Genomic DNA, 17,543 nt, shown 5'->3' with positions numbered 1-17,543 from the left:
TGGGGAAGATCTGTACCTGTCACAACGTCCTCTACATCGAGGGTTTCTGGTGAAGTGTATAGAACGCGTGATCTATTCCTGCACCACAGAAAGTTGTAGAGAGCGACAGCGGCAAGCAAATCCTCGTGGCCCTCTTCGGGGTGTGACGGAGTGGGCGCTGGAATATTTTCCAGCGATTGACCAATACCCCAAAAGCGTTCTCCACTATCTGCCGTGCCCACGAGAGACTGCACAATAAGTTTACACTGAGAAAGCAGCTTACACCAGTTGTCCGTTTGGATGAGCATACATAGGCCAAAGTTGAACAGCACGACAAATATGCCGCTGCATTAATTGTTCAATGCAATTTGATGACAGGTATTGTAAGTATAAGGCAAATTATTACCGGTAGTTGTAAACTCTCTTCTTCACGTCAAAGTCACAGGAAGGAAATGGCCTCATCAAATGCGGCTTTAGGCCAAATACCTCATCACCTACCACGACATAAGGCGCCTCTTTGTAAGATCTGGGCTGTGGACTCGGAGCGGGAACACTAACTTTGCCATCATCAAGGTGTTTTTGAGCCGATATGCGTTCCAAATTCCGCTATCGTGCATGCGTCCATTTCTGCCAACGTCCACATAAAGGAACTTGAGGCCTGCGAGTGCCACCAGCACAGTGCTAAATGTAGCCTTGTAATTGCGAAACAAGGATCCAGAACGTGGCGGAGGAGAAATGGGCATGTGCTTTCCGTCAAGGGCTCCCAAGCAATTGGGGAACTGCTACACATTCCAGAACTCTTTGCCAACACGACGTCAATCTTCCTCAGTGGTGGTGGTGGTGGTGGTGGTGATAGGGCTTGCCGTTGTCGGCCTCACGTATGTGGGCAACGTCACGACTCACGCCCTGGGGGAATGTGCGTCCTGGGCCGACTTCTAAGGGGGCCCCCGCTGACCCCAATGCGGCAGCCAGCCTCCTGTCTCCCATAGCTAGCATCATGTCGCAAAGCACAGGAGCTATATTTGAACCTATGCAGATCCCATCCCTCTGAGTGTACACTTCATCCCCGTGCACCACAAACAAAGAGTCCAAGTATGTTCGTAAAAGAGTCACAAAACCACTCACGCTCAAAGCACAGTCATTCATGAATCTCACTGAACCATATGAGTCGATACAATGTTCCACACCTCTGATGATCTCGCCTTGTGGCACGCTGTAAAAATGGTCCACAACGTCGATAGAGAAGCACATGACCGTTGGCTCGTTGACATAAACGCCACAACCTCATCCGATGTATGGACGCTAAAAGGGTCGTCAACCGGCAGCAGCTACAGTATCCCTTGAAGAAAAACCGCCAGGCCCCTCTGCCAGGAGCCCTTATCCTCAACGATCGTTCTAAAAGGAAAGACCTTCCTTATTAGTCTTCACAGTGAAAAACGGCCTACGCGCCAGGCCCTCTGACTCCTTAATCCTAGCAGAAAGCTTCTTAAGCCCCAGATCCGTGCAGAGCCTGACCGCGGCAGTCTTGGCGCCCCTTGCACTGCGATCTGCATCAGCCCTACGCACAAAATTCTTCTGCAGAGCAACATTAGCCTTTTCGTTGTACTCCGCTTCCTCCATGATCACAAAGGCACCGGTCTTGTCTGACTGCAGGAGCTTCACACCTCTCTCCCTAAAAGCTCCCTAGAGCTTATCTGCGGCCACCTAGCTGCCCACTGCAGCGCCTGCAAATGCAAACCGTTGTTCGGTGACACGACCATTTTGGATAGGGCGAGAGATAGGTTGAAGAGGGAAGTGATAGAAGCTTATCATATCTGGCGACTTGGTAGCGAGCGGTGTGTGTCAGCCTTTCGTTGCACTGAGCGGGAGGGAGCTAGATATGTTGCACGCGTTTTGGTCTCGCTAAGAGATAGTGAGGTGGGCGTGCCCACCAGGGTGAGCTGTGGTTGACCCGGCGCTAGTGTGTGTTCTTTTCTTCATTGCATTAAAGTTGTTAGTGGCGCACGTTACTGTTTCGTCTAGCTCTGTCCGTTTTGTAATACTTTGCAGCGTTTTTGCTACTTGCTACAAAAAAGAAACTACCTTTACATAGTCGTCCTTGAGCACCTTGTAGGTGGCAGCGCACACTTGATTCACGATGTTTGAGATGGTGTTACGGGCCACACGAAACTGGAACTGTATCACCGACCAGCTTGATCCTATACGAGACATTAGAGACACTGTTTAAAATCACAGAGCACGAGGTAATTGTATGCGGTAAGCTCGCATTTCACATATTTATTTCATATCCTTCTTAGGTAAAAGCGGACTCGTGCGTCACCTTCGGTGAGGTAGCGAAGTGTTATCGCAAGCCGCTCGCCAGCATCGATTTCTTCTTTGAAGTTCGTGTCGTTCTTTGTGATATGGGGACGCACACGGCACAGGAGCTCTTCGAACGACGAGGTGTCCATTCGAATTCATTGCCGATATCCCTTGCGATCTTCCAGTGCAAACTCACGCAACAGATTCTCATAATAACCGAGACGCTTGCGGCGCAGCAGCCGGTCGTGACGAAGTTCGCTTGCGGACAAGCTCGTCGTCATTGCTGTCAACAGCATGATAAACTGAAAGCGCGGCAAAAGCAGCGTACTCCTCTGCCTCCGCCATTTACATTCGGTGTCTGTCGACTGCCCGAGTCCAGCCATCCAGTGTGACTCGCGACACGACAAGACACCTGCCGAGAGGTGTTGTAAACTGCAGGCGACTCAACTTGTCGCGGAATGATGTCGTGTTTGGAGCTGACGTGTCTCGCCGGTGTGGCCTGATATTCGACACGACAGGACACTGAACTTCCGGCTGCCGCGTCCTGTCGTGTCCTGTCCTGTTGCACCAATGTGACACGCCCTTTATGCACTTTGTCGAAGCTTTCACCTTCTGTCACCTTCCTTCAGCTCCATTTCAGTTACACAACAGTAAAAACTATGAATATATTTTCCAGGAGCCTGAAAGTGATGCTTTGCGAGCTGTCAGAGATGCCGTGCCGGACTGGACTCCTTACGTAATGGACGCTACCCTCCACTGCATGTTGAAAGTTCTCGACGGGTCTGGAGTGGGCTTTTTCAGGACCAGGGACATAGAGATTATGGCTGCTACGAACCCATTTAGATTTCATAAGTCCTCCGAACGGCTTCTGGGAGAACAGGCTGTTGGATTCACAATACCAAAGAATGCAATATACAAAGACTACCTCGCTAAACTGTAAGACACCCTGTTTCGTATTGAACAAGCAGTGAAATGACATGTCTAATTGCTGAAACACCTCGTTCATTAATTAAACATATGCAGGGTGTTTCTTTTTACCTGCAACAAATTTTCGTAAAAAGGGGAGTCGCCTTAATACGCTTTTGCTTTTGTCATTGTATTGCTCAACTTGGCTGCTACTAGGAAACCGTATTTTTTCTTAGTTAGGGGACTAATTAACAGATATATGTTAATCAACTTTTTAATTGCTGACTTTAGGGAGCACATTACAATTGCAATATAAATGCCTGATGTCCACTCCACATGACGTGCTCGAGTTACTGATGAAGCACAAAAGTAATCACAGCACGCGCTACGGACCTAAGTATTTGACCGCTGTCGTGTACTGTAAACCGTTAAGGTGCTGTCACACTGGACCGACACGACACCGACACTGACACGGCGCCGACGCCAACGGAAGACAGACGTTGTCACCATACATTGTATTGCCAAGCACACCTGTCACACTGCGCCGACGGACAGCGGCAGACGCTAGTCGACAAAATGTCGTTTCAGTGTGACAGATTTCGATAACAAAATCGGCAGGCAGACAGTGTCTGACGACATGTCAACAGCAGTTTGATCGTTGCTCAAAAATACGATGACCGACATACGACATTCACTGCGCGAAAGGATAATATTTTTTGAAAAATCCATGTTGTGGGTGTTGCGATTATTATTTAAACAATCAGCGCCTCTGACGGAGGTGTGTTCGCGAAGACCGTTGTCTTTTGGAAAGCTTTCGCCTTTCGCTGCGCGCGTCGTGTTGCCCCTCAACTATGGAGTTCACAACGGAAGATGAGAAAACGTTGATATCTACAATGGAAACAAAGACGTTACTCTGGAACGTTCAGCATCCCTGCTATCACCGGAAGGAGCTAAAAGAAAAGGCGTATGGAGAGGTAGCAGAGCGTCTCGGACGTAGCGGTAAGACGCAACTTACTTCGCTTTATTTTCGTTTTGTGGAATGTTAACATTTGGTATTTAAGCGTCAAGAAAATGTTTGCTGCTTGTGCGATGCGCTATTTTGACGATGAAGGTTGACTCTGGGCACGTCGCTGACATTTGTTAAGAACGCGAACTAATTTCAGATGCTTTGAGTCCATGATACTTGTGTGCAGGTAAACTCCAGTAGCTTTCAGATACGTGTGCAAATGCCACTTGAGTTTATATGCACACACCCTGTCCTAGTGTTGTGAAATACAACATTTCTGTTGCTTTGTATGATGTCCTTTTATTCAAACTTTTTCTTCTATTGTGGCGTACCTCAGGTGGACAATTGATGTTCATAAATGTTGAGCAACTGTGGTTTCGCTAAACTGCCGGCGGCTGCCTTCATGCTTGGTCAGATGCACAGCAAATTTATTAGATTTTTACACAGATTTTGTACAGATCGCAGCTTTCTACACTTATCAGTTTAGTTCCACAGTGTCTGGGACTGTAATATGCATCTGAACCTAGACCAGTCTGTATGGGTTGTATGGGATTGCACTGAGTTAAACAAAAATAAATGCTGGTGTGCAACAGTGTCATGTAACAGATATGCTCTCTTAATGTATAATACACGCATCGTGTCTTACAGTTACAGCAGTGAAAACAAAGTGGGGCAACCTTCGCTCTGCATTCAGCAGGGAGCAGAGAAAAGTGAAGGAGTCGTGCAGGTCAGGTGCAGGGGCAGACGATGTGTACAGACCAAAGTGGATCCATTACAAAGACCTACTCTTCCTCACCTCGGCATGCAAAGAGAGACAAAGCGAGTTGAACCTGATTCTTACACCAGAAGTTGAAGTGAGAACAGCAAGATGAGGCTTTAATTGATGAGCGATTTCCATTTTATGTGTCCAAATGAAAAAATACCATTCAAATAAATGCAGTACAGCAATAGGATTTATTCACACAGTGTACATGTTGTATATAAGGTTCCGTGTTTTCGGTTTTTATTTTTAGGCAGATTCGGAGTCGATTTTTCGATGTTTATAGATTTTCACGAAATCGTCGTTTTTCTATGTTTTTCCTGGCGTGTACATGGTTTTCCCGACAGTTATCGGCGAATAGATACACAGTGTAGTTAACGCACTATGCTTATTCAACATGGCGTTCGCTGCGGTGGCATTTTGCGGCTAACAAAAAAGTAGACGGACATTTTTCACAACCATCGTATTTCTGTATAGTTTTCTGATCTGCATCAACAACTTGCTGGGCATGTACAGCAATTTATCTCTGTCATGTCCTGGTATGTCCCCCTGTATTCAGTGTCTTTGATTAAAACCGAATGAGGGAAAATTTACCTGGCGTATGTTTTTCGGTGTTTTTCAATTAAAACCAAAAATGCGGAACCCTATCTATATAGTACTATTACCGTTCAATATCCACAATCAATATGGGCTTCTTTTTCGTAACATCATACATATATACAACTCATATACTGCAACCCATTCTGTTGGCAGGATGCACAGTCCTCACAGAGCACAGTCACTTTTCCTGAAGATGAAGGAGAGGGCACCAGCATCTGTGAGACTAGTGAAGACGGGCCTGCACAGCAAGAGGAGAGTGTCAGCACAGGCGGTGCAGTAGATGGACCTGGGAGCAGCCGTAAAAAGCAGCGAACAGTGGACAATTGCCAGGCCGCAAAACTGGAACTTCTCAAAGCTGCAGTCAGTAGTATGTCTAGTGTGGCTGCATCACCTGCGGCAGATGAATGTGACGCATTTGGAGTCATGATGGCGAACTGTGTAAGGGCAGTACCAGAGGGGCCACACAGGCAGATGACTATGTTTCTCTCCTACCAAGCAGCTATCAAATACTCTGTATCGTTGAGTGCTTTGCATGCACAAACGATAGATATTTTGGAGCCAACAGATTAAGCGTCGGATGCCTTGCACACACAGGCACGAAGCAATGCATTTTCTGTATTAATATCATCACATCAGGTCGATGTCACATTTCTTTTTCTAGTCATGTTAACAGTGTGATGTTGAGGCAGCCTGCTGGCAAAGTGCAATACAGAAAATGTGCAATTCAATTACAATTAAAAAAACTCCGCCATCAAGAACCACGTAGTCAACGGCATTTGTTACATGTATCTACCTCCTCCTGATATGAATGTCAGCTAACTCAAGTTTTATTATGTCAGTATTATAAACTGAACTCGAGTACTTGCCAAGCAAAAGCTGACAGAATAAAAATTAGGTTTGACGACATTAACATCACGAGGCAGCAACAAACGTAAGAACGAATGCTGTTGACTACGCTTTAGGTGGCGTAGTTTTTTAAAGTATAATTGAATAACACATTTTTTGGGACACCCTATATAAGTCATGGTGCATAAGTTTGCTTCAGACAGTTGGAATGTTCATGTATATATCCTACAATGTAAGAGTATTGAGGTTATTTCATGTTGACCAGAATTAATAAGCTTGAGTACGTTGGCGAATAAATATAGCTGTCTAGTGACATGAGATTATGTCGTTTTATCGTCAAAAGTTGTCAATGCACAAAATGTTTACATTTCATCATGTCGCAAGTCGGCCAGAAGAAATCCCAACCTCATACTTTAAGCTTGGACAATGCTGTAGCAGCTTGTGAAGCATACAAGAATTTTCTACTGCATTGCATTCTATTGCATACTTTTTTTTAAAATACATTTTGTTTTGAAGAAGACGCAGAATCCTTATCAATAGTCTCTTGTCACAGAGGTTTTTCTGTGTGGCCAACTGCCTCTACCAAAATGGGAGCAGTTTGAAGCCCCCCAAATCCTCCCCCCCCCTTCCTATGCCACTAGTGCACGACTTCATCACAAACAAGCACATCTTGTCTGTGAAAACGCGTGTACTTTCGCTTTTATCAGAAGTGATATTTCATTAATTTGTAGGTTCGTCCCAGAACATCCAGAGTGTTCAGTGAATGTTTCCCACGCAATGTGATGCAAATGAGGTTCCTCAGTTACCTTAGATCATTTTCCACTGCCAGCCTACTTGTCCTTCATTGCTGAAGTACTGTGTATACAGTTCCCTGACAGCTTTCGCACTGTTGGAACAGTTCCCTCCAGGTCGTGGCAAGGGTCGCATGGCTCCATGGTTGCTTACGGCTTGTCTCCATGAGCCCGGACGAACGGTGCCTGCAGATGTTTGACAGATTGTTACACTCTGGCTACACGTGTCAATGAAAATAAAGAATCTGCTACACTGAAGCCATTTACGAACTGGAACAATGTGGCACACGTACCTGTGCAAATATCTTCCACATCTACTATCTCTGGCGGCAGGTAGAGCGGTCGTGTAGTCCTCTGCGTTTGGAGGTAATTGTGCAGAGCTATGGTGGCCTTGATGATTGCGGTGGCTCTTTCTGGAGAGTGGCGCAGAGGAGCCCGGAAGATCTGCCATCTGCTGCACAAGACTCCGAAGGCGTTTTCAGCCGTACGGCGTGCCCTAGATAGCCTAATGACGAACAATTTTTTTGTTAAGCAGTTCCTGGTGTTAACAGCTATATAAATATGTATGGAAGTACCTGTAGTTGAAGATCCTGGCGTCTGTGCTCAGCTCCCTTGCAGGATATGGCCTCATCAAATAATTCTTTAACCCAAAGCCCTCGTCGCCCACAATTACATAAGGGGCTGACATGGAAGAGTGCGGCAAGGCTTGGGGTTGAGGGAGGACTGAAGGGGAACTTTCCAGTTTTGCCCTTAGGCTGCAGGAATTCCACACTCCACTGTCATTCATCCTGCCGTTCCGTCCAATGTCGACATACAAAAAGTTCAGTTCTGCACCTACAAGGGCCATGAGCACGACACTGAAAGTGCCTTTGTAGTTGCGGTACATGGCTCCTGTCTTGGGGGGAGGCATGATGACCACGTGCTTACCGTCCAGTGCACCAATACAGTGTGGAAACTGCCACAGTGCACTGAACTGGTCTGCCACGGCCTTCCATTCACATGGTGTCGCAGGAACCTGAAATGAAGACGGCACACAGGGAAATGATTTTTATGCAGGCTGTTTATTTTTATGCTTTACAGAATTTTTATAAAAAGCTATGACAGCCCCACAGATATCATTGCTGCAATTGAATTAGACGGCCAGGCGGACATCCTCTAAAAGAAAGTATGTAATTACAGGATGTCTAATTTCCTAAAGTTCAATAATTAACTATTTAGTTGGGGGATTTCGGGCTAAGGCAGGATAGCAGAATGAAGAGACTATCCTCACTGAAAGCCATTCGGAATTAAACGATGATCGACTCCCATTCAACCATCTCGCTTTTACCGAAAAGTTCCTAATTGAAGGGTTAATGAATGGATTTTTGGTAATTAAGTCATCTTGCAGTCACATATATCCCAGAGGATGTCTGCCTGGCCGTACAATTCAATTGCAAAAACGACATCTTTGTTGCTCTCATAGCTTTTTTTATAGAAAAATTATGTAAAGCACAAAAACGAACACCCTGTATGCACTGCGATACCGAGTTGAAAATTTCATTTAGCACTAGACAGTACAGAAAGCCAACAAGCCATTTCGTGCTACTTTTGGACAGGACCAGGAATTTAATAAGTGTTGAAATGACTTACCTTGACGAAGTCTTCTTTCAAAACCTCATATATTGTAACAGTTACCTCCGCCACGATATTTGATATGGTATTGTGCGCCATCCTGAACGCGTACTGCAGGGACATCATGCTGTCTCCTGTAATTCAGATAAGATCAGTTTGCATTTGGATCCTAGTGCTGTACGCAGTGAACAGATTACCTGTTGCCAAGTAGCGCAGCGTCACTGCTAGGCGCTCGCCCGCATCAATTGCCTCCCTGAAATTCGTGTCCTGCTTGACGATGAGGGGCCGCACTTTCCCCAAAAGATCCTCAAAAGTTGCTGTGTCCATGCGAATCCAGCGGCGGTACCCTTCCGAGTCCTCAAGCGCGAGCTCTCGCATGAGATTCTCGTAGCATCCCATGCTTTTTCGTCGCAGGAGCCACTTCCTACTCCACAATGATCGTGGCTTTTTACCAGTTCCATCGTCGTCGTCCGAGTCGAGCGCAAGATATAACGCCACGGCGCACATTCCCATACGCTTCTGCTTAGTGCAGGACGCCATCTTCGAACAAAGTGGTGGCGGCAGTAGCGATGTGGCCAGGCTCCAACAGCTCCCCATAGAGCCCATAGTTTGAGATAATTCACACAACACTGGGCACACGACCAATCAAATTGCGACGTGGTGGATATTATGCACAACCAGTCGGCCAATCAGGAGCCTCCATGTCTGGCTGGCTTTTCGGTCGGTCCTGGCTACCATCGACTTCTACTGGATTTCAGGCCTGCCGCCGTTACTCGGTATTCAAAATAACTAAAGCGATTTTGGGGTAAAATAAAGATTTATTTGATACAAAGCACTAATTCAAAGATATGATACATGGGTGCACTGTGCGTACAAAGCCCACTGCGTTGCTGACACACTGGGACAAAGTTGGAACATGAAGCAGAACGAACACACCGTTCAACTCCTAATACCGAGCCAGTCTCATGAGTGCGTACCATTTCATGATGAGTATCTTCTTTCGCTGCCTGCGGTGCATCCGTTATAGCGAAGCGAAAAGCGCTTGTGTGGCACGTAATGCTGTCTTTGTTGACAGTCCTCGAAGTCCAACGGCGCTCGAACTTGTTCTTCAGGCTACAACTCATGAAGCACTCCGGTACCGCAGTTGACAAATTGTTCGTGGGATAACAGTTGTGTCCAGAAACAGCACAACACGCGTAGACTCACAAGGACGAACCAATAAACCCGCGAACATATTTCTGCAAACTGTTCTGTCGATTGACACCACCGAACACAGGAGGACGACATACCGGCCACGCTATTTCGAAACTATGCTGAAACGGCCGGGACGCTGTACGCACATGCGCGCCACAAAATGCGGTTTCAAAACGTTCTCGACCAATCGGAGCGCGCGCACAGTCTAGGCCAATGGGCTTGCAACATGGTGTATGGGCGCAGTGGTACATACTCTACAGCCGCGTCCTGGGTACCTGAGGAGGACTGATGTGGCTGTCGTTCAGTGTGACAGGCATGTTTGTCAGCGACGGGCGCCGACAGCGTCCACCCGTGACGGCCGGCAGACAGACAGACGCGTCGCCCGTCTTTGGTCTGTGCAGTGTGACAGGTGCAAGGACACCGTGTCTTTCGATGTCGGCATACAAATTTTGTCGGCTGTCGGTCCAGTGTGACAACACCTTAAGTGGTCGGCAAAAGAGCGTCAGCGACGTTCATATCTCCGCTGCTGTTCCGAATGTATGAAGACGTTGTGATATTCAGAACCGTGGTCCCAACTTCATTCATAAACGCACATTGCTTTCCAAATTTCCATACTCCTTCGTGAGAAATGTGAGAAAAACTACCGGGCGGCGGTTCCACTTGTGACGTCATACATGGAACTGCGCGGATTGGATAGCCACACCTAGCCAGCTCTGCCTGGCAACCAGTTTGTGTTTACACTCCGTCATGGCCGCCGTATCGTGCTGAAATAGCTGTCACGAGCTATCGGGGACCACCGCACCGTTTTATCATGTTTCTTAGAAGAAATACTTCGTCTTCGAGCACGTACTCGTTCTCGTTCTCAATAGCTTTGGTGGTGCTTTCTGCACGCGCAGCAAGTCCGCGCATAGTGCGCTGGCAAAGCTATTGAGAATGCGTACGAGTATGTCACACGTTAGGTGTTAGGTCTTGTTGGTAGCATGAAGCACAGTGCGGGCACAGAATGTCCGCTCACGATGGCCGTCGTTGCACAACTATCTTTGAGGCTATTAACGACAGCAATTATCACGGAACACACCCAAAACATTCACCTTCGCCCATAGATCTCCGCCATCGCATCGACGATTTGGCGTTAGCCAAGCCACGAGCGCGGCTAAGCCAGGACGAAGCCGTGATTGGTCAGGGTTTGCCGACCACAGGACCGCCGTGCCAGGGAAATTTTAAAAATTGTTTTCTTAAAAACTAGAAACAAATGGGTGAAAATTTTTCACATGTATGCTCCCTGTGCGGAAACGAACGCACAGCCCAAGCATGGCTCCATTCTGTCGCAGTCGAAAATCGGCGGAGCTGAGCTTTAACGTCACAGAAAAACGTCATACGCCATGTATGAAACCCTTATCGCAGTATGTTTCACGATCTTTGTTTTGCATTTCTTTTTTGCTTTCTTTTCTTCCTTCATGTGTTCGGAGTCGCTCTTCGTATCACTCCTCTCATTCTGCTTGGGAACGGCTCTCACCCTTCCCCGGTACGATAGGCGCTGATATATACCGGTGATGCATAAAGCTCCTTGCATGCAAAAACTAAAACAATTAAACAAAGATCGTGAAACATACCGCAAGAAGGGTTTGCCCGAACTGCGTGTGAGGTCTTTCTGTGATGTTAATTGAGGGCGGAGATATCGACGTCACTGTCGCTTCTTTGGCGATTAGTTGCCGTTCACAGGACACGACGGAAGTAAAATACTTAGGTCTGTAGCGCGCGTTGTGATTACTTGTGCTTCATCAGTGGTTCGAGCGCGCCATGGGAGTTCAGGCCTTAATATCGTAATTGCAATGTCCTCCCTAAAGTCAATAATTAAAAATTCTACTAAAATATATATCTTAATTAGTCCCTTCATTGAGAAAAAATACGGTTTTCTAGTAGCAACCCTGTCGACTAATCCAATCGCAAAAGTAAAAGCGTCCTAAGGCAACTCCGCTTTCCATTAAAATAAAATGTGTTGTGTTTAAAAAGAAACGCCCTGTATATAAGGAGCGACCATGCAAGATATTTTTGCTGAACTTTTTTGCGATTACTGTGTAATTCAATTTGCAAAAACGTCCCGCATAATAAGATTTGTGTGGAGCGATGTCACCTCTGCGGCGCGGCCCCATCTGCTGCCGTCAGGTAAGCTATTATAGGAGCAGCGTAGCAAGCCACTCCCTTCCGGTACCCCGTGTTACGTCGTCACTCATTCTTCTGCGGGATCTCAGGTGGTGTTGAGGGTTGTCTCGTGCGCGTTCAGATCGAAGACATCTCTCTCGTGCTGCAGGCCAGCTATGATCACTGGAAGAACGGTTGTTGTTTCTCATGCAACCCGTCGGAGCCGTCCCCCCCCCTTTCCCAACAAATTAAATGCAGAGGGGCCCTTCACCTGTACTTGAAAACTTTGTGCGTGAGCAAGCACATCATCAACAACAAAATGCCTTTATGCATTCTGCCTACTGACTGGAAGCATTATCTAGTATTGCTCCCCCTGATGTAAGAAAAAAGTAAAATGGTTATGTGCTTCGATGCGAACCATGGTTCCAAGTTTTACATTAAACGGAGTAATAGGCGCGTAGAAAATTGGCAAGGCGAATATCGAGACACACCCTGTCCCGAAATCACGGGAGACATGGCCGCAAGTGAAGCACCGGCGTCGAGATTATGTACTTACGAGGACCAATAGCCGATGCGCTCGCTCTTCAGAAGCCTGAAGTCGAACAGGGAGCGTGCTCAAGTGTCTGTATCTCGTCAGTTACCGCACGTAGAAAAATAACGATTTTTTTTTCTCATCAAAGCCCTGGACTAGAGTATACAATGAGTGTGTGATGCAATGAACAACATCTGTCAAACCGTCAGAATTAGTTTTGTTGCATCGAACGCTTTATTCAGAGACAAACATACTGCATCTTTACAAGGCACCAGATGTCTTCAGATCCTCGCGCCCCACGTTCCTCCATCGTCTTCGTCTCCTTCGTCTTCTCCGGTAGCGTTGTTGAAAAACCCAAGGCAACACAATATATACTCCACTCCCTCAAGTTAAATCAACAACAAGTCAACAACAACTCAAGTCTTTACAATGGGTACCGTTGAAGAGGTCGACGGTTACGCTGCTGCCGCTGAGGCCGTGTGGTCGAGACACCCAAATGTTGACTCTCGCCAGGTTCAGTGCATGGTGTCCAGGCAGGCGGTATTCCGGGATCCGTTGATGCTGAAGGGGCGAGGCCAGAACGAGGGAGACGTGCGGCATTCCACGTTCGATCATCATTTGTCTTGTAAGTCGCTGGGCCCATGGTCTCTTCGATACGCACTGGGGAATCAAGCGCCGATGCACTTTTTTGCTGGTAGTCGTGTCCTTCCGAAATCACCAGCTTTGAACTGTGACGTCCTGACCTTGTTCCTCGTGTCGAAATTTCGCTTGCTGCGGTCTTGAGAGTCTTTGATTCTTCTGCGCAGCTTTTTTTCTTCTATGGCGTTATCATCTAAAGATAGGAACCCTACGATGTCCAGTCTAGTTTTCATTCGTCTTCCGTGCAAAGAGTTCTGACGGCGAAAGTTGCGTAGTGGCATGGGGCGTGCTTCGATAGATGAGGAGGAACTCTGGTAGGTCATGGCGTACGTCATCATGTGCGGAAGTGATAAGCATCAAGAAACCCTTCAACACCCTATTGAATCTTTCCATTGTCCGTTGCACTGAGTGTTGTATATTGAGGACTGCCGATGTTCAATGACTCTCTCAGAAAGGCTTTGAAAACGTGAGATTGAAACTGATGCCCGTGGTCGGAAACGAGGATGTCCGGGTACCCTTCTCTTGCGAACAACTGTCGTAGAAACTCAATGACCGTATGCGCCGTGACATTGTGTGTGAGCGGGAGCTCAGGCCATTCGTAGTAGTCGACGGCTCTGATGGCGAAACGACACCCTGATGTTAGGTTTCCAAACGGTCCAACCAAGTAGAGTCCAATTTGTTTCCAGGGTCCGGTAGGAAAACGCACTGGTTGAAATGGAGCTGGTCTTGCGACTTTGTGGGAGAACCCTTTTGAGAGTCCCAATCCGTCAGAAAAGAGGTGTGGAATATGGTACGGTTACTTGCATCTCGACGATTGACTTGAGTCAGCGACTCTGAAACATCGCTGCTGAGCGACTTCGTCTTTTATGCCCAATGCCTGTATAATGTCGATGCAAAGGATAGGAGTGCCCGGTGCGACGACGTAGAAAATGCAGACTTCCGAACGCTTAGCCAAGGTGACCGATGCGGTGAACAGGAACCGCTTCCTGTGGATAGGTTTTCAACACGACCTGCGTGGTCCGGAGTTGATGGTGTTTGAAGTGCCGCGTGTACATCGAAATTGGCACCAAGGAGGCAGACGCGATCCACTTGGACCTCGCACAAGAGAGGTGAAGCTGTAGCGGATGTGACCGCAAATATCGGAGCTTCAAGCTGACTAACTGTCCGAGATTTGGTTTGTTCCTCCGCGACAGACTCGAAGCGTTCCTTCTTTTGACACCTGCGACAAATCTTGTCCTTGGCTGGGCAAGAATCACTGTTTACTCTCTGGCTGGTAGATCCACATCTAACACCTGGCTGCTGCTGGTGCGGGAGTATTCCTTCGTATAGTAGAAACTTGAGGATGGCTTGCGCCTGTAAGTAAGTCTGATTCGTGCATGCCCTGTTCAACCTGTCGAGCAATAACGACAGCCGAATCCAACTTCAGCTCGGGCTCTAACACGAGGCTATCTCTTACCTCCTTCCTGTAGGTCTTCTCGACTAGTTGGTCGCAGATGATTTCGTTGGTGAGAATGCCAAAACTGCAAGTGGAAGCAAGTTACGTGAGGGCAGATATATACTCGTCCACGTTTTCGTCACGAAATTGAGCGCGTGAACGAAATTTGTAGCGCTCGGTGGTTCTGTTGATACTTGACATGAAGCCAGCCTTAAGCTTTGCCACCGCCGCAGTGTAATAATCGATTGCCGAGGCACCCGTGCCTTCTGACGCAGTACATGTCGAAGTAGGATGTGGCGCACCTCGTGACGATGTATCCGACTGAACAGAAGTTTGTGTGCCGTGGGGAGCCGTATCTCTCTCGAAGTAGCGGTATCAGGCAGATAGCGATACAGCTTCTGACCCTCGGCGCCGATGCAGTTGAGTAGGATGAGCTTGCGTTCGTTGCTGAAAGTGTCTCCTCCGCAGGCCGTGATGTAGGTCTCGAATAGCGGGTACCACTCCTTCCATGGTAGTGAAAGTTTGTCAGGAACCGGTAGGGATGCAGGTGGAGGATGGAGGTTCATTGCACAGATTCGGTGTCGACTCCGCCAATATGTTGCATCGAACGCTTTATTACGAGACAAACAAACCGCATCTCTACAGGACGGCACAGGAAAATATAATGTATTCAGAGTCTCGCGCCCACGTTCCTCCATCTTCTTCGTCTTCTCCGGTAGCGCTGTTGAAAAACTCAAGGTAACACAACAAGTTTCACTGTGACGCTGCTTTTGATGTACTGTAGCGGACACTGCCGTCTAAAATCAGCACTCCGCGGTTTATCTCAAATCTCCAGCTGTTGCAAGACTATTTCTTTGCGGTAATAAACATGTGCAGCACATGGTCCACCTTCAAATACAATATTGACACAACACTTTCAAGCGCAACAGAGCTAATATGGGACGGGGAAGTACTGACAGGCGATTTTAGCAAACCGTGTCACCATACTGCTTTTGTCACGACAGAGGATAACGCGCTCGCTGTCTAGAGCGCGCAAGTTGCCGTGGTATAACAGTAGTTGGTTATGGTTTAAGGTCCCCCCCCCCATAGTTTCTTGTTGAAAGTAAAATATTTCATTATACTTTCGGGTGTGGCTCCTCCATCCTTGCCTTCTTTCTTGTTGTATTAACAACTTTAAGCGTTATGTTAGCTGGCCGTTTTATTCTTTCCTGGACCACACGAGACAGCGGGACCGATGCAGCAATCACCACAACTACTTTTGGATTGAAATATGCTTTCTTTTCAGGACAATCTGGTACTTCGAGTCTGGATGTCACGGCCGAAATTCCCACTTTGAGATTGCTCAAGCTCGACTGTTCACGGCCCGTAACTCTGTAACTCAAGTGCGTTGGACGCCGTTGAGTGTCAGTCATCTCCTTGTCGGCTTCTCAGTGTGGGCAGTCGGCATCGGCCTCGCGCTTATTTCTTTGGTTGGAGAGAGGTGCCGCCAACGCGCTCACCAGGCCAGCAAGCACAAGTGGAGACAGTAACTTCATAGTCCTTACTCTGCCCCATGTTCCAAGCATGAATCACAATGTAGAGCTTCATTTGCGGATGTGTGATATTATGTGTAAACTTGTGCGTACTCCAAATTCATGTAACCGCGATAACTCTCTGCCAATGAGCATCCCTCGGTGTAATAGAAGCAAAGTCGGTCTGTGACGCAAGGACTGGGGAGCAACATAGTCCTCGATTGCAAACAAAACAGTATTTCTGCTTTAGCCATACATGCTTACTGCGTTTTTCGTGACGTTCACTTCATAAGTCTCTCTCCTCTGCAGATGGATAACTTCTATACAGGGTGTACCACCGAAAAAGGGCCAGGGGCTAAAGAGAAAACGGAGTGCTCTACACAAATGGAACCAACTGTACGTGCTTGGCAGTTGTGTGGTCTATTCAAAAATATTGTTTCATCGCCCCTTGTCAATTAATTAGCGATAATTAATTTTCTAACTTTTTAATTATCGGTTTTAGCTCTCAGATGTCAATGAGGAAGTTGTAGTACATGTCGAAAAAGACACAACTGAAGTGGTTTGAGGTCGCTATGGCTTGTGGTTTCGTTTTTTTCCCGGGGTTAAATGTTGTTTTCAGATGCCGGGCGGACCGCAGATCGCTGTCCACAATCCGGCACCCGCGCGTGACGATACCAGCGTCCTCCGGCGTACATTCATCTTGAGGTTAGCGCTTGGAGTCCATCCTTTGGCCACGTCACACAAGAGGAAGATATTTCACCTGTTTCACGGCACACTTATCAGAATGCACTGCTATCGTCGCGCGCGGGCGCTGAATTATGGGGAGCGCTCTGTGGTGCGCGTGGCTTCTGAAAGAAATTTTTAAACCCGGGAAAAAACGAAACCACAAGCCATGGCAGCCTCGAACCACTTCAGTTGCGTATTTTTCGACATGTACTACAACTTCCTCATTGACATCTGAGAGCTAAAACTGATAATTAAAAAGCTAGAAAATTAATTACCGCTAATTAATTGACAAGGGGCGATGAAAAAATATTTTGGATAGACAACACAACTGCCAAGCACGAACAGTTGGTTCCATTTGTGTAGAGCATTCCGTTTTTTCTTTAACCCTTGGCCCTTTTTCGGTGGGACACCCTGTATAACTGTTGTAGACCCTTAGCAGTAGACGTCAATAAATTATCCTGACATGACTCCGGGCACATTTACTGACATACCAGTAGAGCAGTGAGGCACCTTGTGGGGTGATCATCGCTTAAATGTCAAGAATCTGGACAGCTAGACGTGATG

The 17,543-nt window shown here is 47.2% G+C and overlaps 1 protein-coding gene and 1 long non-coding RNA gene across 3 annotated transcripts; one reads left to right on the top strand and one right to left on the bottom strand.

The window, feature by feature from the left end:
- The first annotated feature begins 1,996 nt into the window (after positions 1-1,996).
- LOC135387322 (uncharacterized) lies at positions 1,997-16,450 on the top strand. The gene is made up of 3 exons (XR_010421045.1): positions 1,997-2,235; positions 2,957-3,216; positions 16,028-16,450. It is a non-coding gene; the product is annotated as an uncharacterized LOC135387322 (long non-coding RNA).
- LOC135387321 (uncharacterized) lies at positions 5,635-9,388 on the bottom strand. Of its 2 annotated transcripts, none has more exons than XM_064616567.1 (6): positions 8,998-9,388; positions 8,819-8,934; positions 7,765-8,204; positions 7,483-7,694; positions 7,205-7,375; positions 5,635-5,943 (listed from the first exon to the last, which is right to left on the bottom strand). In XM_064616567.1, the coding sequence occupies exons 1-5, from the start codon at positions 9,338-9,340 to the stop codon at positions 7,206-7,208; spliced, it is 1,281 nt and encodes a 426-aa protein (XP_064472637.1). In that variant the 5' UTR covers positions 9,341-9,388; the 3' UTR covers positions 5,635-5,943; position 7,205. The 2 variants fall into 2 exon arrangements, with proteins under 2 accessions (XP_064472637.1, XP_064472639.1); XM_064616569.1 differs by having other exon boundaries at positions 5,635-5,790.
- Positions 16,451-17,543: the final 1,093 nt, after the last annotated feature.

The sequence above is a fragment of the Ornithodoros turicata genome, chromosome 3 (genome assembly GCF_037126465.1).
Source record: "Ornithodoros turicata isolate Travis chromosome 3, ASM3712646v1, whole genome shotgun sequence".
In the NCBI taxonomy this organism is placed as follows: Eukaryota; Metazoa; Arthropoda; class Arachnida; order Ixodida; family Argasidae; genus Ornithodoros; species Ornithodoros turicata.
The sequence above is the reverse complement of the archived record's forward strand: the minus strand, read 5'-3'. Positions and strand labels throughout refer to the sequence as shown.

Bases quoted from the DNA above. Each gene is read 5' to 3' on its own strand.
- LOC135387321 (XM_064616567.1), bottom strand. From the start codon at position 9,340: ATGGCGTCCTGCACTAAGCAGAAGCGTATGGGAATGTGCGCCGTGGCG. The intron at 8,935-8,997 runs GTAATCTGTTCA...TCTGAATTACAG, and splicing joins GCTGCGCTACTTGGCAACAG to GAGACAGCATGATGTCCCTG. The intron at 7,695-7,764 runs GTACTTCCATAC...GTTCGTCATTAG, and splicing joins GCCAGGATCTTCAACTACAG to GCTATCTAGGGCACGCCGTA.